The sequence below is a fragment of the Dreissena polymorpha genome, chromosome 7 (genome assembly GCF_020536995.1).
Source record: "Dreissena polymorpha isolate Duluth1 chromosome 7, UMN_Dpol_1.0, whole genome shotgun sequence".
NCBI classification, from domain to species: domain Eukaryota; kingdom Metazoa; phylum Mollusca; class Bivalvia; order Myida; family Dreissenidae; genus Dreissena; species Dreissena polymorpha.
This window is the reverse complement of record NC_068361.1, coordinates 16,447,507-16,474,504: the sequence shown is the minus strand read 5'-3', so window position 1 is coordinate 16,474,504 and position 26,998 is coordinate 16,447,507. Positions and strand designations below refer to the sequence as shown.

Genomic DNA, 26,998 nt, shown 5'->3' with positions numbered 1-26,998 from the left:
TTATTTTTATAAATAATGTCCAAAGTATAACATGAACCCCTATTGAAAGACCTATTATACCTACTTCCTCTCCTTTGAAAAAGTATTTTCATATGATCAAGTATAACACGCATGACTTTTTCACATAATGCATATCCTTTATTTATCAATAAAATCAATTCCAATAAGAATAATTATGTTAAATATATATAAAAAAAATAAACAGGGGTCGAAGTGTCTCAAAAATAAAAAACAGGGGTCCAAGTGTCTCAAAAAATAGGGGTCCAAGTGTCTAAAAGGGGTCGAAGTATCATCTTTAAAAAAAATAACCAAAGGGGTCGAAGTGTCAAGGGGTCGAAGTGTCTGACACTCCTGAGGATATCATTACGGATTCGTTTACAGTACTTATTGTTCTAAGACCACAAATCTCTACATAATGCCCCATTGTCATTCATGAGAAACTAGCTCACCGAAATAATGTATGCTTGAATATGTAAAAATTTGAAGTGAGAAATTGTTCCTTTTACGTATGGAAACAATTGTGTACAGGAATTCCGAAGGCTATTCGTAAGAAAGCTTATAAAAATATGTAACCTGTCAAGCTTAACCCAGAGTGCAGACACTAAGTATATTTTGAAAAGTAAAGAAGTTACATTATGTTTTTTGCGTTTTGTATTGCGTATGTCCTAATATTTTTTCCTAATTGTTCGAAAAGTATAGTACATCATAACCTATTGGATTTTCTTACAACGCATTTCTTTTCACAAGACGCGCGCATGCGTAGTTAAATGTAAATACGGAGGTGTTGGTTTCAGCAACTTTTTAAGAATTTTCAACGTTCTTTTATATCCACGCGACAGATATTTCTTCTGACTGCTATCCACAGGTTTTAAATATACCATTTATTTTGTTTCTTGTGTTGATGTCACTATTTTAATTGACTGTTTTGTGATTTTCGAGACTGCATGAACTCGGTCGATGCAATTACATCTGTCAACTTCAAGTCACTTAAGTCAAGATTCAAAGGTCGGCAAGAAGTTTATCGAATGCAATAAATAAATTTGTATGAAAACAGCGAAAGGAAAAGTGATACCAATGAGTGGGTCTGGAATAATTGACGTCTGAAAACTACACAGTGGTTACCAACACAGTGAACCAGGGGGGCTGGTTCTTTCCGAAGCTCACTACACACAGGTTTTATGGTAGACGAACCAGTTATCGAACACCTAAGAAATTACGTTAAATTATGTTAAAATTGAAACACTTAAAATGAAAAAACATTTTGTTTTAACAAATGACTTACATTTCAATCATTGAATGATTTATCTGTAAAGTTTTCCAGCAAACTACCTACAAGAATTCATAACAATGATTCCCTGGTTGTTGTCACCTCTAGCAGACAAAACAAAATGGCGGTCAATGTAAACATGACTTATTACCCGACACTTCATGAATACTACTCCAGTATATACAAAGTCACATGACTATCACGTGACCCGGACTCGGCGAAAAAATCTGTGTCTGCTGCAATCAAAATTGCAAGCAGAAATATGCTATTGGTGTGTAAATGCACGTTTTGATAAATGCATTCAAAAAGTAATAGCAAAAACACATAAAATGGTGTAAATAACAATAAATGCATTCCTTTAACCTGTTTTCTGCGCATTTGTTTCAAGCTAAGTAGGCAAGTAGGTCATGGACTTCATGTGCGACCATTTGTTTATCAATGTGACGTCATGCACGCACTTTTGCGCATGTGCATACAGAACCAAAACAAAACGTCCGATAATAGGTGCTGTTCGATAACAGGTACTTACACGATACATTCATGTCAAATTTTAGGGGTCCCTATGACTCTAGTTAATTATTTTTGGGGGTCCTGCAGGGGTTCTGAAATATTTTAAGAGTCTACTTGTCCACGGACAAGTTGGACCCACAAATTCACTTGTCCGTACCAAAGAAGTACTTGTCCGTACTTTTAAGATAGATAAAGGAAAAGGTCATTACAAATTAAGCAAATAATACAAGCATACACTTTTGTTAACTTCTATTTTAAATTATAAACATAGTTAACTAGAAAATTCACATGAACGAAAAATACAAGCAAGATGTGCCTATAATAAGATCACGTTTAAGTCACACATGATACCATCTCGGATATTTAATAATCTCAACATGACTAGACAATTCACTTGAAATAAAATAATCTCCGTTAATTGTAAGTATATAATTATCCGCTAATAAAGGAAACTCCTTACAAAGTTTACATTTACACCAGGGTTGGCACCAATCGACCGCCCCCGGTTTTAACCGGCGGTTTTTACCGGTTAAAACCGCCCCGGTCAATACTCCCAAAGTGGTCATTACTGGTCAATACTGGTCGATTGAACTTTACCCCCAATTTTGATTAATATTCCACGCTTAATTAAGCAAAATTGATAATATAAATTAAACAGACATGTTGCCAATAATGTCTTACGCTATTAAAACCCACTATTTTATACCTGTTCATGCAATTTTTAGGCCAATCTCTCAAAATTTTGCGAATGAGTCAAGATGGTCAATTGGATTTTGCTGGTCGATTTAATTTTTTCCCCCAATTCTAACGAATTATGAATGCTCAGAAAATTCTGTGCTTGATTCAACAAGAGCCTGTCAATTACTGTGTATTACTTGTTCCTCATGCCCCACTGTCTCCACAGTCTTTCACAGTCTTCAAACCTATACAGGTTAGGGCACCCAAAACTGATAATAGGGCCTTACATGGCACCTTTGACACAACCCTTACTTGTCATGTATTCTTGCCTGGATTTCTTTAACAAAATAGTGAAAAAATATTTTATTTTACCATTGATATAAAAAAAAACTGAATAAGAAATAATTATTAAAAGAAAGAAATAATTGAAAAGAAGAGTCTAGAGTAGACCCACAATTGGTAAACATTATTTGTTGCCAAAATCAAGAACTTTGATTGCTTATTCATTTGAAGACCAATTGAACTTTAAAATAAGAAAACCCTCTTAATATAGAAAGGAGACAAGTTAGAAGTAACTATTAAATTAATAACATTAATAGCAAGTTATCTCATTTTGTTTGAGTGAAATGAAATAGCCTAAGGGCAGATTTGCTTCATTGTCACTATCAGAGACATACCAGTGCATGCATTTTATTACCAATTATAAGGCTTAGGGGCCAGATCATTTATGACCCTAGAAACCACAAGAGTTCTGTTTGTCCATCAGCTTATCAAATAGATATATCAATAGATCAGTAAAATACTATGGTAACTACAATAGTAATAATACTTCAGTATCAGATGTGATACACTGAGATAAAGATATTGCCTTAGCTCTTTTGTATTTGAGACCGTTTCAATAAATAATAAAGAAGTATTTTTTACAGCTTTAAAGCTTTTTTTTACAATAGATAACTCAAAAAAAAGTTTATCAATTACAGAATAATGATTGCTTTAATATAGAATAGCTTAAATTCTTCCTTTGTCATGTTTAAATGCTACAATTTTCCATCGACCGGTATTGACCAATAATGACCAGTAATGACCAGTATTGACCGGTTTTAACCGGGTATTGACCGCCGGCCCGGTCAATACTCAATTGACCGGTCAATATGCCAACCCTGATTTACACACATCGGCAACGTTTTCAAGCCAAGGAAAATCAATTAGCCAAGACTCAACAAATTCTCGTTTCCGCTTGGCGTCGTATGTTTATCACATTCATACTTGGCTTTTCTCTTCTTTTCCGACGCCGAACTGATTTTATCATTGGTCTGATTAGCGTTATGGCTTGACGTTGAAGTGGTTTTATTATATAAAAATTGAATGCAGGTCCTTAGAACATGTATGCGGCCATTTGCAATGTACGAAAAGTGTTATCTAATGCGTAATTGGCTGTTGCTATACACATGTGTGCTGGTTTCTCTATTAAAATTGTTTTCTTATGCGTGATTGGCTGTTGCTATATATACTCGTGGACTTGTTTACTACATTAAATAATTATTATCGGAAAATAACCTACCTCCAGTTGAAAAAGTGTGCCAGTCCGCAGATCAATCATAAGCTATTTATATAAACTTTTGTTTTTGATTTTCGGAAAAGAGAGTAGTTTTGTTCTCGAAAAAAAATTACCACGGAAATTTAACTTGTCCCCGGACAAGTCAGCTTTCAAAAACTGCTTGTCCGGAAGGGGAAATTGACGACTCGTACAGCATATTTCAGAACCCCTGGGTCCTGTCAATAAAAATGGGGTCCCAATTTAACTAAGTGATATATTCTACTGGTTGGTGACCTTGTTTTGACATTTTTGCAGACAAAAAAGGGAATATTTAAATGCATGTCATTTGAGTTACAAGCAGCAAATGTATGCTAAATATGCTGGCTGTGTCAAAGTCAATTAGTTAAAAGTATAGTAATCGATTATAACATAAACAATAGCAGAGATTTAACACACACCTATAAAATTAAAGATTGTATTAATAACTATTTTAATATAGTTTAATCTTGCTTGCCAGATAATAAGCTATCGTAATCTCAGTAAGCTTTTCTTTCGAATCATAGGGACACAAATAGCTCACATTAACGTAATGTAATCTCAATTGGGGACTTTGCACCTAGCAACAGCATATGCGGTATAAAATGATTGGTCAATAGATCAACAAGCGAGACAACTTGAACATCCTTCTAGAAAATTACGTACTGCAGTTGTCTTTCAAAGTTTCTTGTTGAAATAATTTACAATAACCAATATGTCAAAATAATTGTGCATCCCATGGGACACAAATTAACAAATATGACTGGCATTTTATGCGAATTTGACGCAGAATATCGCGTCCCGTAAAACCCTTTACACACATCCCATGAACCTTTTAGGCTTGTCTCTAGACTGTTCTTCCTTTTTTTTTTATTCCATTACAGGAAACTTGGTATAGGTGGACTCAAAGCCACAGCAAACCTAACAATACCAGTACCCAGCATTGTTCTTGTTTTCATCATTTTTGGGAATAGCCTTTCCCTTTGGATTGGGAAATTTCAAGTTGTTTTGACTATTATTAGGAAGTTGTTGTTACTTTGCTTACTTATTCTTAAAAATTGAGATTAAAAGTGTTTTCAATATTTGTTTTATTTAAAAGATTTGTTTTTTTTTTGTATAATTCTTTTTATGGAAATCTTCAATAAGGAATTATAGGAAGTCATTTGGGAAATATATATTGGAAATGGGGCCAAATTTATGCCCCAAATAAAAAAAACAACACTTTATTAATGTATGTTTACCCAGGGTCCTTCCTTGATTTTAGTCAGAATATCAGCTGCAAAGGTCACTCTGAAGAGAGCTGACAATGTCACTTGGCCTTGATTTGGCTGAGTTGTCAAAACACCTTCGACAGGAGCGTCTCTTTGTCACATCGGAAAGGGATCAACTGCTGCAACTCTATGAGCAGGTTAGTAGTGTATATTTGCCAAGTTCTGGAAATCTGGGTTTAATGCATGTGCGTTGTGTGGTCCCAGTTTAGCCCAGGGTTGGCATAAAACCCAAGTTTTATAGTATTGACCGGCCCGGGGGGGGTAATACTGGGAAAACCCGGGTTTTACTGGGCAATAGTGGGCAATACTGGGTAATACAGATATTGCAATATTGTATAACTTGTAAGATAAAAATGAGTTTGTACATATTAAAAGAACATATCTATTAACAATTTTTTTAACTATTAGTTACATTATCAACTTCTAATTCATGTGAAAACATATTCATAATTCCTTCTCATGTTCATGAAAATGGAAATCTTTTTCTTTGTCTGTTTGGATGGGTATTACTTGGGTATCGAAGATATTACACAATTATACAACAGCACAACTTGCATAATGATAATAATGATTTTAAATTAGTACATAACAGAAAATAACGATTAATTTTAGCAATTCTATTCTATTATTTACACTGTTAACTTCTACTTCATGTGGATGCATAATAATAATTACTTTTTCTGCAAAAAGAGTACAATTCATTAGCCAGATTTTTTTCGAAAAAATCTCGGCTTATAGATTGATGTTGTCGGGCGGGCGGGGGGGGCGGGCGGGCGGGGTGGCGGCGTGCTCGAAAATGTTAAAGTTCTTATTTCATGGTATAACTTTGGTATGCTTGGACCTAGAGTCTTCAAACTTGACATGAAGGTTGGCCAGGATTAACAGATGACCACTGGTCATTTCAAGGTCATTCATTTGAAGGTCAAGGTCACTGTGACCTTCAATATAAAAAATGTTAAAGTTCTTATAACTTTGGTATGCTTGGACCTAGAGTCTTGAAACTTGACATGAAGGTTGGCCATAACTAGTTAGTAACCACTGGTCATTTCAAGGTCATTCATTTGAAGGTCAAGGTCACTGTGACCTTGAATGTAAAAATGTTAAAGTTCTTATTTCATGGTATAACTTTGGTATGCTTGGACCTAGAGTCTTCAAACTTGACATGAAGGTTGGCCAGGATTAACAGATGACCACTGGTCATTTCAAGGTCATTCATTTGAAGGTGAAGGTCACTGTGACCTTCAATATAAAAATGTTAAAGTTGTTATAACTTTGGTATGCTTGGACCTAGAGTCTTGAAACTTGACATGAAGGTTGGCCAGAACTAGTAAGTAACCACTGTACATTTCAAGGTCATTCATTTGAAGGTCAAGGTCACTGTGACCTTGAATGTAAAAATGTTAAAGTTGTTATAACTTTGGTATGCTTGTACCTAGAGTCTTCAAACTTGAAATAAAGATTGGCCAGTACTAGAAGATGACCACTGGTCATTTCAATGTCATTCATTTGAAGGTCAAGGTCACTGTGACCTTAAATGTTAAAATGTTAAAATTGTTATAACTTTGGTATGCTTGGACATAGAGTCTTCAAACTTGACATGAAGGTTTGCAAGCACACTTAGATGACCACTGGTCATTTCAAGGTCATTCATTCTAAGGTCAAGGTCACTGTGACCTTGAATGTAAAAATGTTAAAGTTCTTATAACTTTGGTAGGTAAAAATGTTAAAGTTCTTATTCCATGTTATAACTTTGGTATGCTTGTACCTAGAGTCTTCAAACTTGACATAAAGGTTGGCCAGTACTAGAAGATCACCACTGCTCATTTCAATGTCATTCATTTGAAGGTCAAGGTCACTGTGACCTTCAATGTTAAAATGTTAAAATTGTTATAACTTTGGTATGCTTGGACCTAGAATCTCAAACTTGACGTAAAGGTTTGCAAGCACACTTAGATGACCACTGGTCATTTCAAGGTCTTTCAAACTTTCCTAATTGTCAATTCAAGTTCATATTTGTGACCTTAAATGTTATTGTTGTTCATGTATATGCATGCATTCAAAACATAACACAAGGTTTGCTCATGCCTTGAAAAGTACTTACATTTCATTTTGACCTTTGAACAATATTTCAGTAATTTAAGTATTGCATTGACAAAAACACGAAAGGTACTTTCCTGTCATTTAAATAAAAAATCCGGCTTCAATGCGGTCATCTCCGACCGCGGAACTCTTGTTTTGTGTTTGTTTTGGATGGTTTGGATGGGCTTTACTGGGTAATAAAGATATTACACAATTATATAACTTATATAATTATTAGTCTCTTTAAAACATATCCATTCATTATTAATAATTAGATAGTATTTGTTACATTTTAACCAACTACATCATGTGGAAAGTTTGGAATCCTAGTAATACTTTCTTATTTTTACATAAATGAAATTCAATTGAATGGTCTTTATGGACAATACTGGGTATAACTTGGTATCTGTGTTTTATCTGATGTACATTTAATTAACTCACTTACATTATTTTTCTAAAAATATGATATGATATGTAACAGAATGGTATTTATGAAGGAAAAGGGAAATGGGTAGAGACATGGGGGATTATACATGTAATATATATTTGTGTTATCATTCAAATAATTAAGTTGATCTTATGTTGCATAAAGACTCAATAAAGTGTTTTAAATTATTGACACAGTTTTGTGTCTTCATTCAGGAACACGGTTTGTACAACTAACAGTAACACTGGGCCACTTAGATAAACATAAGACCTATTTGGGCCACATAAGGGCCCTATTAGGGCCAGACAAAGGCCCTCTAACTGTTTATTAGGGGCCATAAAAGGTACACAGACTTGTGCCAATAGGTGCCCTCCCATAAACTGTGAAAACATGCTTTGATTGCTACAGTAAGCGACAGATTCCTGTTAATTGTGTTTCAAAATTAAAAAGTATTTCTTCAATGATCCCTCATTATAAATTCTGACTTTAAAGTTTAATGATATTGTAATTAATAAAACAACAGTCACTTTGAAGTCTGCAGTAAAATTTTATATATCATACAGTGACAATATGTTACTTCTATTTCAATATTATTGCCAACAGCATTTGCTTACTCTTTTTTCTTTACAATAGAGGCTAGCAGAGAAGTAAGGATGATAAAAAAACAATTACAACTGCATGTTTAAAGAAGAAAAAATAGTATTGCCCACAGTGGGACTTTCAGAGTATTGCCCGGGGCGGGAAAACCCGGGTTTTCCCAGCGAGTTTTCCCGGGGGCGGGTTTTTCGTGCCAACCCTGGTTTAGCCTGAGCAGTCCTCACTAAGGGTGTCACGTTTACAGATTTTTCGAAACGTTTAAACAAAATTAAATAAACGAAAAGTTACCGTTTAAACGGTATCCCTATGTCCGTTTTAAAAAGCATCAGTACCATCGCATTTCCAACTTGAAAATTGTATTTTATTTCTGGAAGTAATATTCATTGCATATCCCATTCACGCAATGACGTCATATTAAAACTATAAAATATTGTAAAACAGACCATCCGTATCCCCACATGTGTATTCTTCGTTCTATACAGACAATAAAAAGAACGTCGAAAATAATGTAAAATCAATGAAAAATACTGTTTCCGAAATGACACTCCGAAACAAATGCACTTATTTTGCACATGAAATACAATGCGCATATCGTTTGACCACAGAAAATGAAAAACCAGTTAACTAGCAAAAATGTAGTCAATATATAATTTGGTTAAAATATTGCTTTTCAACAAGCCACCACAGTGATTTACTTGGCTAATCAATCACTTAAAATATTGCACTGTTTTGTTGCCAAGTTGTAAGATTTTCAGAAAGTAGTAAAGATTTTCCGTAAGTTTCCGTTCATGTCTGTGCCATCCGCTAACCAATCAGTAATAAATTATTGCCGAATTTGGTAGCATGGATTTACAGCAAGTACCCGGATTTCGCAGTTCGTCATCGATATACTTGGTACGGCTAGTCGGCTATGTTATTTGCAACCCAGTATTTATTATATTGAAATTGACTGTTGTTTACTGTTTTGGTAAACGTTTTTCAGCAAAACATGAAACGCGACCATTTAAACGTGACACCCTTAGTCCACACTGGCTTATCTGGGACAATACATTTGGCTTTTATGGAATATTTTGTTTTAAGGAAGTCCCTAAGTTCTAAACAAAAATCCAGTGTAGTCTGAAAGTGTATCCCTGATAAGCCTGTGCCAACTGCACAGGCTAATATGGGATGACATTTGATGCACGGACATTGCAAAAAGTTTTCATATGCTGCTTCTTTTTTAAGGTACATATTCACAGTTTGACAAAATGACAATTAAAAAAGCCTCATACCTTTTAAAAAAGTATATATGCATAATATTCAAGCAATCAAATTAACAAATCTGACTAGGAAAAAGTTAACACTATGAGTTTGACCATGTTTATATATTATCAAAGCAGTTAAACAATAAAGATTTTGTAACGCTTTTCATTGATGATTTAGATTTTTTCTGTAATTGGCAGAGCGTAAAGCTTTCTTTAATTTTTTACCACTTTAATGATTTTGTATTAGCGGGTTAGCTTTTTTAATTCACCTTTTCCATTGATTTATAATTATTTAAGACATAATATTAATAAAATATTTAGTTTTTGTTAGTAAATCCATTTAACAACATATATAAAAAATACACAGATCTGTTAACAAGCCTCAAAATCCCTCGTCAAACAAAAATTATATGGATTTTTAAAAGGTATCAATGCTAATTGAAGAAAATGACATTCGTTTTACTAAAAACTATTTCATTTCACTTAAAAATATTATACTGTTACAGTCTACCTGTATAACTATGCCATTTAAAATGCTAATACACATTGATGTTTTTCTGTGCAATTGAATCACAATCTTTTATATTTCCTGCTTAGAAGCAATGTGAAAATGGCTGTATGCAATCAGCATAAAACCAGAACAGCCTGCAAGTTCAGGTTTTGTGCTGTTTGCTGCTCATTAGTATGTTACGGTTGGACATGAAGCCTTTCAAATTTTAATCTATGTCTGATGAAAGGTCTTACATTTTACTTGATTTTCTAAGGGAATATCTGAGTGGTAAAGGGTTAACCCTTTGCATGCTGGGTAATTTGTCTTCTGCTAAAATGTCGTCTGCTGAATTTCTAAAAATAGCATTTTCTTCGATTTTTTTCAAAGAATACTATCAGAATAGCAAACAGTTTGGATCCTGATGAGACGCCACGTTCTGGGGCGTCTCATCTGGATCCAAACTGTTTGCAAAGGCCTTCAAAAAATCGGTTCCCGCACTGAAAGGGTTAATAAAACAAAATTATTTACAGGTAAAGAACTCTGGGGAGCAATTATTCCACCAGTCATGGATCGGTCAGCAGCAGAAAGTGGTTCTAGACCAGTTGATCAGCGCCAGTACCCAGGTGATGCCAGCAGAGTGCTGCACACTGACCAACCAGCTGGAGGCAACAGTATTCGAGGATGGCTACAAACAGCTGAGTTACCACGCCAGCAAGTACGGCGAATTTCTCAAGTTTTTACTGGACAACCCGAGTTTTGTCGGTCAGATTTTGGCCGCCGCTGATCAGAACAATGTGGCAAGCGTTGGCGATGTGATAAAGACCCTGATTCATTCGGTCTATGCAAATTGTATACTGCAGGAGGATGAGATTTCGATGTTGTACGTTTTGAAGAGCCTGCTGGAACTTCAACTGTCCCCGTGTGAAAACCCCAGACGAATGCTCAGTCGCGGCTCGTGCGCATTTAGCATGGCTTTCAAACAGTTGTTTGATATGGTGTTTTCTTCCAAACTCTTTCTCACTGCTGCGCTGCATGATCCAGTTATGAGACTCTTAATGGAGGACGAGTGGTTCTATGACATCGATCCCGGAAAGGCCCTGGTGCGGTTCCCACCAAGCGAAAGGCTGCGGAGGTTTGGTGAGCCGGGTACCGAGCAGTATAAAGACAAACTCGCAAAGTACAGGATCACCATCGTTGATAAGCTGGTCCTGATGGCCAACCGCTTCATCACATCGATCAAGAACAACATGCACTGCTTTCCTCCTGGCCTTGGCTGGCTGGTCTCTCAGGTATTGTTTCATTTTCTGTATTAAGTTATTAAACATTCGTTTGTCTGAATGTAACCATTCCTCATCCAATTTTGCCACTTTCCAAGTTATGCCATGGTGAAGTGGATATGGTGTCCACTTAGTGACCAGGAAGTAACTCATTCAATTTCCTTTGTGGGAGCTATCTTTGAATCTCCCTCAAAGACTGATTCTACCCAGAAAACAGATTCAAGGGCATTTCAATAAGCTTTCCATGCTTTAAATCTAAAATATATAGGTTTGAACAAAACTAATTTCACACATATGTACCAATGTGAAGATAAAATAAAATGTAAAAATACAACAAAGACATAAGAAAATCCAAAATAATACGACACTTTTAGATTTCATTTTCATTTTGTAACTTTCAAAATTCAATGTGGAGTAATTTATACAATTGAAATTAAAGAATAAGTTGGTTTCATATCATGTTTTACATCCCTATGTTATTCTGATGTTAGTGATAGTGATATGATTTTTCTGATAGCAAATTTACTGTAAACACTCGTGTTAAAAGACAAAAGTATGTGTTTTATAAACAAAATAATGAAATGTAAAAGACATCCTTGTATTAGATCTTATGTTTATTCCCTAATCAGTAGTGTTTTGTTTTGTCATCAGGTGTTAAAATAATAAAGATAGTGCAAAATGTTATGGAACCATTTCTTGTATTCAGTTATACCGAATGCTTGTGGAGACAATGTATGTGAAAATGGGAGAGGTAAGGGCAGTCTGTACCGACCTAGTGTCTGCAATGTTTTTATAATGGCTAACAAATATTAGATGTGCTCTGATAAAATGGGGCTGAATACGTGTGGGTAAAGTGTTGTCCAAGATAAGCCTGTGCAGTCCTCACAGGCTTACCAGCATTGACACTTTCTGCTTTTCTGGAATTTTTCGTTTATTAAGGAGGTTCATTCAATTAGCCCTGTCTTAGATTGCAGCTTGTATCCTTTCACTTGTGTTCCCTATTTTTTCAGGTATATCAGATGCTCGTGAAGACAGGGCGGGTAGAGATGGACGAAGTGAGGGCTGTGTGTGCTGACCTGGTGTTTGCACAGTTCATCTGCCCCGCCGTATGTGACCCGGAACCCCATGGCATCACCACAGATGTCCCTATTAGGTAGGTAACACAGTGTTTTCTTTCACAATTTTGGTCAGGGCCCTATGGATTGAGAAAAATTGTGTCGCTTTGACATTTATTGAAAAATAAATTTTTTTTGCTTATAATACTTCAAAAATTTAGAATAAAAGTGTTTTCAATATTTTATTAGTACCCTACCCGTGAAACCAGAGTGGACTTAAGAATTGCGCTCGGTGTGTCTGTGAGTCTGTCACACTTTTCTGGATCCTGCGATAACTTTAAAAGTTCTTCATATTTTTTCATGAAACTTGAAACATGGACATGTGGCAATATGGAGATTATGCATGTCATTTCATTGTGTTCCTACGTCAAGAATTCTGGTTGCTATGGCAACAAATATATATATAAAAAATCTGAAAATGCTGGCGTTTCACCGGTAAGGGACTTTAATTGCTTGGCAATAGTCTTTTTTCACTAAGGTTCAACATTCAGAGCTGGATAGGGAAAAGAAGATTATATTGCAATTTTATTGAAAAAAATATATACTTTGTGTAATTTGGAATGTCGCTGAATTCTGACACAAGATAACAAAAGCAATTTTGTGCACATCTGTAATAGTTGTTTGATGCTGCTAACACAATAAATCAAGGCATACAAAGTTACTGTTCATGTTAAAAAAAAGAATCAAGTATCACAGATACCATTTGGTAATTGGTCTAAAAGGCTGTTTTCAGGTACGGAAAAAAAATCGCTAGTCTAAAAAGAATCTTAATTTTCAATATGTATAGCATACTTTATTCCATATGCACACGCATTAAGCCCATTTCCTCAGAGCATGTCTCTCAGAACTAGTCTGTGTTCCAGTCACATAGCGCGGCACAACCTGATACAGATGGCCCAGATACTGCAGGTGCTGGCAATATCTCAGTGGGAGAAAATAGACAGCAGGGTGATGGACCTCTATGGAAAGTTTGAAAAGGTAACTGGACAGATTATCATTGTTACAGATTGTAGTCATATAGATCAGAAGGGGCCAAGCAGCCATAGGTGCCTAAAATTTGTGCTGGGTCCCTTAATTTTCTAAGAAACTAAGAAAACTCTATTTTTGATGTATCATAAATTCATTAAAGTAACCAGAATAAAAGTCTACACAAATAAATGCATGCAATAAAAACATAATTTTCATGATTTTAAATTTTAATTTGAAATTTCATTACACACATAGTTAAAAGAAAACTAAGCATGAAAAGTGTTTGGTATAAAAAGCTTCCTTACTTGTTCATAATGATTTGCAGTTGCGTGGATTACACTGTATTGCATATAATAAAATTGCATTGATGCAACAGCTCTCTATAAGGTTAAAACATATCGTCTTAACCAAAAATAAATAATTATAATCAAATGAGCCTTGTTCTGGCAAAACTTAGTTGAATGCATGGGCATAAAGTAACATCTCAGGGCATAAAGTAACATCCCATATTAGCCCAGTTGAAGGCATGGGCATAAAGTAACATCCCATATTAGCCCAGTTGAATGCATGGGCATAAAGTAACATCCCATATTAGCCCAGTTGAAGGCATGGGCATAAAGTAACATCCCATATTAGCCCAGTTGAATGCATGGGCATAAAGTAACATCCCATATTAGCCCAGTTGAATGCATGGGCATAAAGTAACATCCCATATTAGCCCAGTTGATTGCATGAGCATAAAGTAACATCCCATATTAGCCCAGTTGATTGCATGAGCATAAAGTAACATCCCATATTAGCCCAGTTGATTGCATGGGCATAAAGTAACATCCCATATTAGCCCAGTTGAAGGCATGGGCATAAAGTAACATCCCATATTAGCCCAGTTTAATGCATGGGCATAAAGTAACATCCCATTTTAGCCTGTGCAGTCTTTAAGACTAATCTTGGACAACACTTTCTTTCTAGACTTGATGTTTGGTTAGAAGAGACTTCCTTTAAGCGAAAAAAGTCTTAAAATGCGGAAATTGTTGTCCCAGATATGACTTATGAACTGCACAGGCTTATCTGTGATAAAACTAACGCACATGCGTTTAGACCTGTTGTCCAAAAACCAGGCTAATATGCTCATTATAGGGCTGCATGTCCACCCTGCTGGACTCCCTGCTGGATGGCATTGGAGTGGAGCTTCCAACAGCGCCCTCTACCCAGCAGACATGTCTCACAAGAACTGCAACTCTCATCCCTAACTCCAGGCTAAACCAGCTGGTGAGTTACCTCCCTTGACTTTTAGAAAGTTATACAGCTTGAATTCAGCAAAGTGTTTTTTAACACAGCATTTAACACTCTAGTCTCATTTGCATAATTATACCCTTGCATATACAGCGATTGTGTATGCCCCCGGTAGGGTGGCATATAGCAGTTGAATTGTCCGTCAGTCTGTGCGTCCGTCCGAAAACTTAAACATTGGACATCACTTTTGCAATATTGAAGATAGCAACTTGATATTTGGCATGAATGGGTATCTGATGAAGCTGCACATTTTGAGTGGTGAAAGGTCAAGGTCATCCTTCAAGGTCAAAAGTCAAAAAATACAATCCAAGGGAAGTAATAAGCTTAAAAAGGGAGATGATTTCTAAGCCTGCCAAATGATATATTGAAATTTTATTTCAAAGCGGCGCTATAGAGGGCATTGTGTTTCTGACAAACACATCTCTTGTTTTTTACCCAAATGGGAAAAGTACCTGTACATGCCCAATTAGGAAAAATTTGTGCGAAAAAGGACTGATATTTGGAAAAAAATGTGCTCCAAAATACTTTGAAATTGATAATTAAGTTCTGTAAAGTTGTTAATATTATTTTTATTAGGTTCAAGTCATAGAGCTGCATAGGGACAAACCAAATGTTGCATTTTATTAAAAAATATTCTTTTTTATTTTAAACCTTCAATTTGGAACTTTTTTAACAGCAATCGGAAATTGGTGAGCTTTTGTGACAGGTCTTTGTCCGTCGTATGTCAGTCTGTCTGTCCGTTAACATTTGCTTGTAAGCACTCTAGAGTCCACATCTTCATGAAACTTGGTCAGAAGCTTTGTCCCAATGAAATCTCGGCCAAGTTCGAAACTGGGTTGTGCCGGGTCAAAAACTAGGTCACTAGGTCATAAAAAAAGAAAAAACTTGTAAACACTGAAGAAGTCACATTTCATGCCCAATCTTCATGTAACTTTGTCAAAATGTTTTTCTTAATGATATCTTGGTTGAGTTCAAAAGTGGTTCCGATCTTTTAAAAAACATGGTCACCAGTGGGCGGGGCAGTTTTCCTTATTTGGCTATAGAGAAACCTTGTTAACAATCTATAAGTCACAATTTTTGCCCAATCATCATGAAAGTTGGTCAAAACATTGGTTCAATTGATGTCTCGGACAAGTTCGAAAATGGTAGAGATCAGTGAAAAAACATGGCCGCCAGTGGGCGGGCATTTTTCTCTATATGTATATAGTGGCATTTTTACCTATTTGGCTATAGAGAAACCTAGTAAACACTCTAGAAGTAACAATTTTTGCCCAATCATCACGAAAGTTGGTTAAAACATCGGTTTTATTGATATCTCGGACGAGTTTGAAAATGGTCGGGATCAGTGAAAAAAAACATTGCTGCCAGTGGGCGGGGCATTTTTAGCTCATCTATTTTTTGAAAAAAAATTATGAGCTATTGTCATCACCTTGGCGTCGGCGTTGGCGTCCGGTTAAGTTTTGCGTTTAGGTCCACTTTTCTCAGAAAGTATCAATGCTATTGCATTCAAACTTGGTACACTTACTTACTATCATGAGAGGACTGGGCAGGCAAAGTTAGATAACTCTGGCGTGCAATTTGACAGAATTATGTGCCCTTTTTATACTTAGAAAATTGAAAATTTTGGTTAAGTTTTGCGTTTAGGTCCACTTTTCTCAGAAAGCATCAATGCTATTGCATTCAAACTTGGTACACTTACTTAGAAAATTGAAAATTTTGGTTAAGTTTTGTGTTTAGGTCCATTTTATTCCGTAAGTATCAAAGCTATTGCTTTCATACTTGCAACACTTATTAACTATCATGAGGGGACTGTGCAGGCAAAGTAATGTAACTCTGACTGGCATTTTGACAGAATTATGGGCCCTTTTTATACTTAGAAAATTGAAAATTTGGTTCAGTTTTGTGTTTAGGTCCACTTTATTCCTACAGTATCAAAGCTATTGCTTTCATACTTGCAACACTTATTAACTATCATAAGGGGACTGTGCAGGCAAAGTTATGTAACTCTCATTGGCATTTGGACGGAATTATGGGCCCTTTATACTTAGAAAATTGAAAATTTGGTTAAGTTTTGTGTTTTGGTCCACTTTACCCCTAAAGTATCATAGATATTGCTTTCATACTTGGAACACTCGCAAACTATCATAAGGGTACAGTAAAAGGACAAGTTGCATAACTCTGGTTGTCATTTTTACGTAATTATGGCCCTTTTTTGACTAAGTAACTTTGAATATATGGTTAAATTTTGCGTTTCGATCCACTTTACTTCTTACTATCAAGGCTATTGCTTTCAAACTTCAAATACTTTCATGCTATCATGAGGTTACTGTACCTGGCAAGTTGAATTTTACCTTCACCTTTGAATGACCTTGACTCAAGGTCAAATTATTAAATTTTGCTAAAATTGCCATAACTTCTTTATTTATGATTAGATTTGATTAGACAAAACTACTCTTACCTGACATACCACAATAGACTTCACCCAAACCATCCCCCGTGCCCTCCCCCCGAATCCCTCCCCCCTATTTTTTTTTTTTTAAGATCATCTCACAAATGACCACCACACCCTCACACTATACCCCACCCCCCACCCCCCCAAATTTCTTTTTGTTTTTAAACGGTTAAAAAACACAAATATTTATTTTTATTATTTTATGTTTGAAATACCGTCCAACCATCGCACCCAAGAATCCCCCCCATCCCTCCCCTCCCCCCACCCGAATTCCCCCCCCCCCCTAAATGTTTTTTTTTTTTTTAAGATCATCTCACAAATGACCACCACACCCTCACACTATACCCCCCCCCCCCACCCCACCCCCCCAAATTTCTTGTTTTTTTGAAACGGTTAAAAAACACAAATATGTATTTTTATTATTTTATGTTTGAAATACCGTCCAACCATCGCACCCAAGAATCCACCCACCCACCCCCAATTTTATTTTTTTTCCTTGTTTTTCGCATTTTTGGAAAATAATGTAAAAATGTCCACACCCCCACACTATACACCCCTCTTCACTCCACCCCTCCCTCCTATGTGATTGAAAATAAGAGTCCCTTCACCTTTAAAAAGAAAATAGATGAGCGGTCTGCACCTGCAAGGCGGTGCTCTTGTTCTCTATATGTATATATTGAAAACATGTGAATGCAGTAGAAGTCACATTTTTGGCACAATTTTCATGAAATTTGCTCAGAACATTTGTTTCCTTGATACGAGAGTTGAGTAAAAAAAATGGTTCTGGTCAGTTGAATAACAAGGCTGCTGGGAGGGGGCAGTTTTCTCATTATGCCCCCCCCCCCTTTCGAAGAAGAGGGGGTATATTGTTTTGCTCATGTCAGTCCGTCCGTCCACCAGATGGTTTCCGGATGATAATTCAAAGAGGGCTTATGCCAAGGATCATGACACTTCATAGGTACACTGATCATGACTCGCAGATGACCCCTATTGATTTTCAGGTCACTAGGTCAAAAGTCAAGGTCACGATGACCGGAAAAAGTAAAATGGTTTCCGGATGATTACTCAAGAACACTAATGCCTAGGATCATGAAACATCATAGATACATTGATCATGACTCGCAGATGACCCCTATTGATTATCAGGTCACTAGGTCAAAGGTCAAGGTCACAGTGCCAAAAAACGTAGTCACACAATGGCTGTCAAGGTCACGGTGACTCGCAGATGAACCCTATTGATTTCAGGTAACTAGGTCAAAGGTCAAGGTCACGGTGACCCAAAGCAGTAAACTTTGGAAGAAGAGGGGGTATATTGTTTTGCTCATGTCGGTCTGTCCGTCCACCAGATGGTTTCTGGATGATAACTCAAGAATCCTTATGCCTAGGATCATGAAACATCATAGATACATTGATCATGACTTGCAGATAACCCCTATTGACTTTCAGGTCACTAGGTCAAAGGTCAAGTTCACGATGACCCGAAATAGTAAAATGGTTTCCAGATGATAGCTCAAGAACGCTTAGGCCTAGGATCATGAAAATTCATAGGTACATTGATCATAACTGGTAGATGACCCCTTTTGATTTTCAGGTCACTAGGTCAAAGGTCACGATGACCCGAAACAGTAAAATGGTTCCAGATGATAACTCAAGAACCCTTAGGCTTAGGATCATGAAACTTCATAGGTACATTGATCATGACTTGTAGATGACCCCTATTGATTTTCAGGTCACTAGGTCAAAGGTCAAGGTCACGGTGACCGGAAATAGTAAAATGGTTTCCAGATGATAACTCAATAACGCCTATGCCTAGGATCATGAAACTTCATAGGTACATTGATCATGACTCAAAGATGACCCTATTGATTTTCAAGTCACTAGGTCAAAGGTCAAGGTCACGGTGACCTGAAATAGTAAAATGGTTTCCAAATGATAACTCAAGAACGCTTAGGCTTAGGATCATGAAACTTCATAGGTACATTGATCATGACTTGTAGATGACCCCTATTGAATATCAGGTCACTAGGTCAAAGGTCAAGATCACAGTGCCAAAAAACGTTGTCACACAATGGCTGTCAAGGTCACGGTTACTCACAGATGACCCCTATCGATTTTCAGGTAACTAGGTCATAGGTCAAGGTCACGGTGACCCAAAGCAGTAAACTTTCGAAGAAGATGGGGTATATTGTTTTGCTCATGTCGGTCCGTCCGTCAACCAGATGGTTTCCATGTGATAACTCAAGAACGCTTATGCCTAGGATCATGAAACATCATAGATACATTGATCATGACTCGCAGATAACCCCTATTGATTTTCAGGTCACTAGGTCAAAGGTCAAGGTCACGATGTCCCGAAATAGTAAAATGGTTTTCAGATGATAGCTCAAGAACGCTTAGGCCTAGGATCATGAAACTTCATAGGTACATGGATCATAACTCGTAGATGACCCCTTTTGATTTTCAGGTCACTAGGTCAAAGGTCACGATGACCCGAAATAGTAAAATGGTTTCCGGATGATAACTCAAGAACGCTTAGGCTTAGGATCATGATCATAGGTACATTGATCATGACTTGTAGATGACGACTATTGATTTTCAGGTCACTAGGTCAAAGGTCAAGGTCACGGTGACCGGAAATAGTAAAATGGTTTCCAGATGATAACTCAAGAACGCTTATGCCTAGGATCATGAAACTTCATAGGTACATTGATCATGACTCGAAGATGACCCCTATTGATTTTCAGGTCACTAGGTCAAAGGTCAAGGTCACGGTGACCTGAAATAGTAAAATGGTTTCTGGATGATAACTCAATAACGCTTATACCTAGGATCAAGAAACTTCATAGGTACAATGATCATGACTGGCAGATGACCCCTATTGATTTTCAGGTCACTAGGTCAAAGGTCAAGGTCACGGTGACCTGAAATAGTAAAATGGTTTCTGGATGATAACTCAAGAATGCTTATGCCTAGGTTCATGACACTTCATAGGTATATTGATCATGACTTGCAGATGACCCCTATTGATTATAAGGTCACTAGGTCAAAGGTCAAGGTCACAGTGCCAAAAAACGAAGTCACACAATGGCTGTCAAGGTCACGGTGACTCTACTTAGAAAAATGGTTTCCGGATGATAACTCAAGAATGCATACGCCTAGGATCATGAAACTTCATAGGTACATTGATCATGACTCGCAGATGAAATAATGATGAAACTTGACCAGGATGTTTGTCTGGACAATATCTAGGTCAAGTTTGACATTTGGTAAAGATTGATTGAACCGAATCCTCTCAGGTGAGCGAACTAGAGCCTCTTGGCCCTTTTGTTTCCCAATTGGGAAAGTGTCATTTTTCCGTACTTTATCAAAAAGGAACATAATCCCCTGATACAAAGCTTGACTGCGAAAAGATTGGAGTCAATTTGTTGATGGGATAGTCTGTCTGACGGTCCGTCTATGTAAATTGTTATCAAATGCTTACCGGTAGTTATGTGCCCTTGAATGAAGTCATGTTCATCATGACAGCCAAGGCTGTGACAAATAAGTTAAGGGTGTTATAGTCACATTTGTGACAAATCTCTAGTTTTCTTGGGCTTACTTGTGATATTTCTTCAATTCACTGTTACCAATGTTGATATATTGGAGCCCAGCCTATGGATAACATCTCTCTCAATCCACTACAGGTGACTTTCCTAAGCTCTCTAGATTACATCTCTCTCATTCCACTACAGGTGACGTTCCTAAGCCCTATAGATTACATCTCTCTCATTCCACTACAGGTGTTGTTCCTAAGCCCTATAGATTACATCTCTCTTATTCCACTACAGGTGACGTTCCTACGCAGTGCCCAGCCCTATAGATTACATCTCTCTCATTCCACTACAGGTGACGTTCTTAAGCTCTCTAGATTACATCTCTCATTCCACTACAGGTGACGTTCCTACGCAGTGCCCAGCCCTATAGATAACATCTCTCTTATTCCACTAAAGGTGACGCTCCTACGCAGTGCCCAGCTCTATAGATAACATCTCTCTTATTCCACCACAGGTGACGTTCCTACGCAATGCCCAGCCCTATAGATTACATCTCTCTCATTCCACTACAGGTGATGTTCCTATGCAGTGCCCAGCCCTATAGATTACATTTCTCTTATTCCACTACAGGTGATGTTCCTAAGCAGTGCCCAGCCCTATAGATTACATCTCTCTCATTCATCTACAGGTGAAGTTCCTACGCAGTGCCCAGCCCTATAGATTACATCTCTCTCATTCCACTACAGGTGACGTTCCTAAGCCCTAGGATAACATCTCTCTCATTCCACTACAGGTGAGTTTCCTACGCAGTGCCCAGCCCTATAGATAACATCTCTCTCATTCCACTACAGGTGACGTTCCTACGCAGTGCCCAGCCCTATAGATTACATCTCTCTCATTCCACTACAGGTGACGTTCCTACGCAGTGCCAAGCCCTATAGATTACATCTCTCTCATTCCACTACAGGTGACGTTCCTACGCAGTGCCCTGCCCAGCGTTGAAGACAGCCCCGAGAGGAAGGTGCTGGAGGAACTGCTGTCAGGGATGGGCCCCGTGACCCCCAGTCCCTCCCTGGGGCATTTAAATGTTCAGGCCACACCCCCTGACACACCCACCACAGCAAAAAAATTAAAAGGTGATATAATATTTTGATTGTGGGGGAGAGGGAGGGGGGTTGGAGCTCATATTCTTTGAAGCATCATGATATCATTTTCCATAATTTATATACCTCCACATTGGGTACCTTTTCATGACTCCTGGGGGAAAATTTATTGTTCAAGTCATGCCCCTTTAAAAAATTAGAAAGTGGATTGAATTGTTTTTGTCACATAACCTGTGAAGCTAAACTGCTTATATGATTATCATAAAAAAAATATGTATACCATGCATTGGCTGCCAAGGCCTTCCTGGTGCAGATTTATGTTCCCAGCATGCACCCTTACAGGCTGACACACCAAATACACTGAACAATTAAAAAAATGAAATTAATTTAAAGTCACATATAGTTAAAAGAATTTAACATAATCATAATTTGTATACCACCACTTTGTGTCCCCATGACACTTATTGGATACCTCCATGGGGCAGTTTTATGTTCAGAAATTGCCCATCTTACAACCCCACTAGATTGAAAAAAATCAGAAATTGCAAATAAGAATGGCTGCATATCCTGAAGCACCAACTATAGTGACCCGAAGATGATAATCATCATTTTATTGGTTATCTTATTTTTACACCCCCACTTAGTGACATAAATCTTTTCTTTCTTTTCTTGCCAGAGTATATACATGGTGCATACAGTCACCACACATGCGTTCCAAAGATCAAAGGGGCACTTGAATGAAGGATGTTATTAATGCTTGGATGAAGTTTTGTTTTGTTTTGGAAATATAATTGCCTTTGGTCAACCTTTGCATTAATCCCTTCTATTTTACTAACAAAGAAAACTAGTTATTTTATTTTTGCCATAGCAAATCTGGCAGTGAAATACTTACACATTTAAAACATGCAAAAAGATATGAATTTTGTATATTCTTTTTCTTGGTACCTTCATTTTTAGCTCATCTATTTTTTGAAAAAAAAATATGAGCTATTGTCATAACCTTGGCGTCTGCGTCGGCGTTGGTGTCCGGTTAAGTTTTGCGTTTAGGTCCACTTTTCTCAGAAAGCATCAATGCTATTGCATTCAAACTTGGTACACTTACTTACTATCATGAGGGGACTGGGCAGGCAAAGTTAGATAACTCTGGCGTGCATTTTGACAGAATTGACCAGTCGCCAACTCCGCCCACATTTTGTCGATCAGCCAATCAGATATCGATTTTCACACACCCCTCAGCAACTAAAGTAAAAACAACAAAAAGGTGATTTCAACGCGGCTTAGCCAGCTTAAAGCGACTTCAAGTGTAAAATGTACGGCTTATAATACAACAACAACATTTCTAAAACAACATATATTGATACGGGGAGAAATGTGAAAATTGCAATTAAAAAATAAGGGCCGTCTTGTTATACATAAGCAAATGCATAATATGCTAAATGTATTCAATTTGAATGTTCGTGAACAGCACCGTAATACCAACATTTCATTTTTGATAGTGAAATGTAACAGGTTCGCATTAAACATAAATGAAATAAAATGCATATTAGACTATCTGTTAATGAAACCACGAAATTAGGCCTGTATTAAATTATGGTTACAATCAAAATTTAATTTATATCCAAATAAAAAAAATCGGTGTCTTTTAAAAAATAATTCAATAAAACAAAGATCTAAACATTTTTAATAAACAAAAAAAACATCATGATATGGATATGTCATTTGCATTTAATAAAAATATTTCCAAAATTATATATGAATAGCCACCGGGTTCACTGTCAGACGGTTGAATACAAGTTCAAAATCAATATGAAATAAATGCTCATTTTTACAACGGATTTTTCATCACCTCCCTATATAATATGTATAAGAAACGTTTCTGATAGTCAGTCTGCCGTTAACTCATTTATTTTGATTACGCCATTTCTCTCTAAAGTTTTTATGATTGTATTAACGTTTTACAAAGCAGTTTAGGTTAGTGTGCGGCTTTAATAATTTATTTTATAGAAAATAGCATAATACATCATTACAAATATAGAATTTCCCTCACGTAATCCGCTATAATTGCGATCTGCTTGTCGGAGTTTTCTTATCACTAGACCACGTGACTATGTGGGCGGAGCGATCGATAATTTGGCGACTGGTCAATTATGTGCCCTTTTTATACTTAGAAAATTGAAAATTTTGGCTAAGTTTTGTGTTTAGGTCCATTTTATTCCTTAAGTATCAAAGCTATTGCTTTCATACTTGCAACACTTACTAACTATCATAAGGGGACTGTGCAGGCAAAGTAATGTAACTCTGACTGGCATTTTGACAGAATTATGTGCCCTTTTTATACTTAGACAATTGAAAATTTGGTTAAGTTTTGTGTTTAGGTCCACTTTATTCCTACAGTATCAAAGCTATTGCTTTCATACTTTCTGTTAAGTTTTGTGTTTTGGTCCACTTTACCCCTAAACTATCATAGATATTGCTTTCATACTTGGAACACTCGCAAACTATCATAAGGGTACAGTAAAAGGACAAGTTGCATAACTCTGGTTGTCATTTTTACGTAATTATGGCCCTTTTTTGACTTAGTAACTTTGAATATACAGTCAAACCTGAATTCAGCGGTCAGTCAAGGGAAATGATCAAAGTGACCGTTGTCCACAGGTGACCGTTGAATTCGGATCACAATTTTAAGAAGGTTGGTCAGTTTGTAGTATTACTACGTCGTTACCCCACCCAGTCGTTTGCATACAGTGTAAAACAAATGCTCATTGCATTAACAAAGCATAATAACAGCATTAACTTACGCGTGTACATTGAATAATAGAGAATAATATCTTTTAGACTGATTTAATTTCATAATGTTAAATTAAACAATGACTTTATCAACGCTGGTATAATTGTTTTCTCATGCATCTCATGGATTCAGTAAATAAAGCTTGTCACGTTCCGTTGATGTCACGTCCGTAAAAGTCTAAAAGGCGGATTCGGTGTCATAAACCGATAGTACGGTGCAATTGTACCGTTCTAATTCAAAGAAATAGCGGTCATTTAATTTAGCGATAATTACTTTCAACAAGTCATAAACTCTGATAAATTTTCTTTAGAAGATACACCCACAACTATCCCCGGAAAAGAAACCTTCTCAACACCTTATAATTTGTTTACTCGCAGCGGGCCGCTTTTATAATATCATAGACAATTACCGCTTTCAGACGCTTTAAATGTTGCAAATCAGTCCATATTTTGCCATTAAAGCTGATCACGAATCTTCTTATCGCTTTCTTATCCAAACACTCGCCAGCTTAATGTTGTTTTAACACTTAATCAGCGATACAGATCAATTGACTTTGTCACGCGCTAATGCGTTATGCATGCAGACGATAATTGCTATTAATACACATTGTTATTGTTAATGTCACCTGTTTAAAGTGATATTATGGGCATCTAACAGTTTATAGCTGGCTATCGCAACCGTTGATTATTTTTGGTATTTTCACTACATATACAATGTACACTTATATTTGTTAATTCAGTATCAACATACTAAAACACTATCCCGGAGAGAGAAAAAAATGCATTTGAATATCAACCGTCTTTTCGTTAAACAACTGATCATGCATGTACGATGTGAACCTAAATTTAGTTTTAGTGCAGATTCGTTCATACGACACAAAGACACAATTTTGTTTTACTGATCATTTCGGCTTAGAGGAGTGGGTTAGTCATGTAAAATAACGAATATAAAATATATTTTTAATAAACAACTGGTAGCAAAATGAGTTGCAGACGATTGGTCTTTTAAAGCAATCAAAATGAAAATTCAATAATAATGGTGAAACAATTTTACATACCGGTCATGGATGCACAAATGGTTTGTTTACTCGCAGCGGGCCGCTTTTATAATATCAAAGACAATTACCGCTATCAGACGCTTTTACCGCAAAATAGACGGACACATGATGTGCTGGGTTTTTAATTTTCGCGACTCGAGACGACTGACGCGTGACCGTTGATTTCAGGTCAAACATGAATTTCGGAGTGGAATGTAGTGGCCGTTGGCCGTTATGGACAGGTGGCCGTTGAATTCAAGTGTAATATAGAGTGTTTTTCGTTAGGGGGATTCCTGACTGACCGTTGTCTGCAGGTGACCGGTAAATTCAGGTGGCCGTTAGGTCAGTTTCGACTGTATGGTTAAATTTTGTGTTTCAATCCACTTTACTTCTAAAGTATCGAGGCTATTGCTTTCAAACTTCAAATACTTTCATGCTATCATGAGGTTACTGTACCTGGCAAGTTGAATTTTACCCCCCCAAATTCCCCCCTCCCCCCAATTTTTTTTTTTTTTAAGATCATCTCACAAATGACCACCACACCCTCACACTATACTATACCCCCCCCCAATTACCCCCCCCCCTTTTTTTTTTTTTTTTTTTTTAAGATCATCTCACAAATGACCACCACACCCTCACACTATACTATACCCCCCTCCCCCCCCCCCCGAACCCCCCCCCTACCTAATTTTTTTATTATTTTTTTTTTGATCATCTCACAAATGACCACCACACCCTGACACTATACTATACCCACCCCACCCCCCCCCCCCAATTTTTTTTTTTTTAAACGGTTAAAAAACACAAATATTTATTTTTATTATTTTATGTTTTAAATACCGTGCTACCATCGCTGCCAAGAATCCCCCCCCCCCACCCCCTGGAATTCCCCCCCCCCCCTAATTTTTTTTATATTTTTATATTTTATTTTTAAGATCATCTCACAAATGACCACCACACCCTCACACTATACTATACCCCCCCCCCACCCCACCCCCCCAATTTTTAACCAGGTTTTCCGAAGGAAAAAACTGGTTATTAGATTGGCGAATGCGGGCGGGCTGGCTGGCTGGCTGGCTGGCTGGCGGGCTGGCGGAATAAGCTTGTCCGGGCCATAACTATGTCGTTCATTGTCAGATTTTAAAATCATTTGGCACATTTGTTCACCATCATTGGACGGTGTGTCGCGCGAAATAATTACGTCGATATCTCCAAGGTCAAGGTCACACTTTGAGTTCAAAGGTCAAAAATGGCCATAAATGAGCTTGTCCGAGCCATAACTATGTCGTTCATCGT

At 37.0% G+C, this 26,998-nt stretch overlaps 1 protein-coding gene across 1 annotated transcript in view; it reads left to right on the top strand.

Moving 5' to 3' along the window:
* Positions 1 to 750: 750 nt before the first annotated feature.
* Positions 751 to 26,998, top strand: part of LOC127839486 (GTPase-activating protein and VPS9 domain-containing protein 1-like) — a 69,841-nt gene continuing 43,593 nt past the window's right edge. Inside the window, exons 1-7 of the mRNA XM_052367880.1 lie at positions 751 to 865; positions 5,293 to 5,436; positions 10,667 to 11,425; positions 12,424 to 12,566; positions 13,392 to 13,506; positions 14,635 to 14,766; positions 21,743 to 21,911. Of these exons, the coding sequence (XP_052223840.1) occupies positions 5,335 to 5,436; positions 10,667 to 11,425; positions 12,424 to 12,566; positions 13,392 to 13,506; positions 14,635 to 14,766; positions 21,743 to 21,911 (1,420 nt within the window). The 5' untranslated portion in view covers positions 751 to 865; positions 5,293 to 5,334. The remainder of the gene's footprint in view (positions 866 to 5,292; positions 5,437 to 10,666; positions 11,426 to 12,423; positions 12,567 to 13,391; positions 13,507 to 14,634; positions 14,767 to 21,742; positions 21,912 to 26,998) is intronic.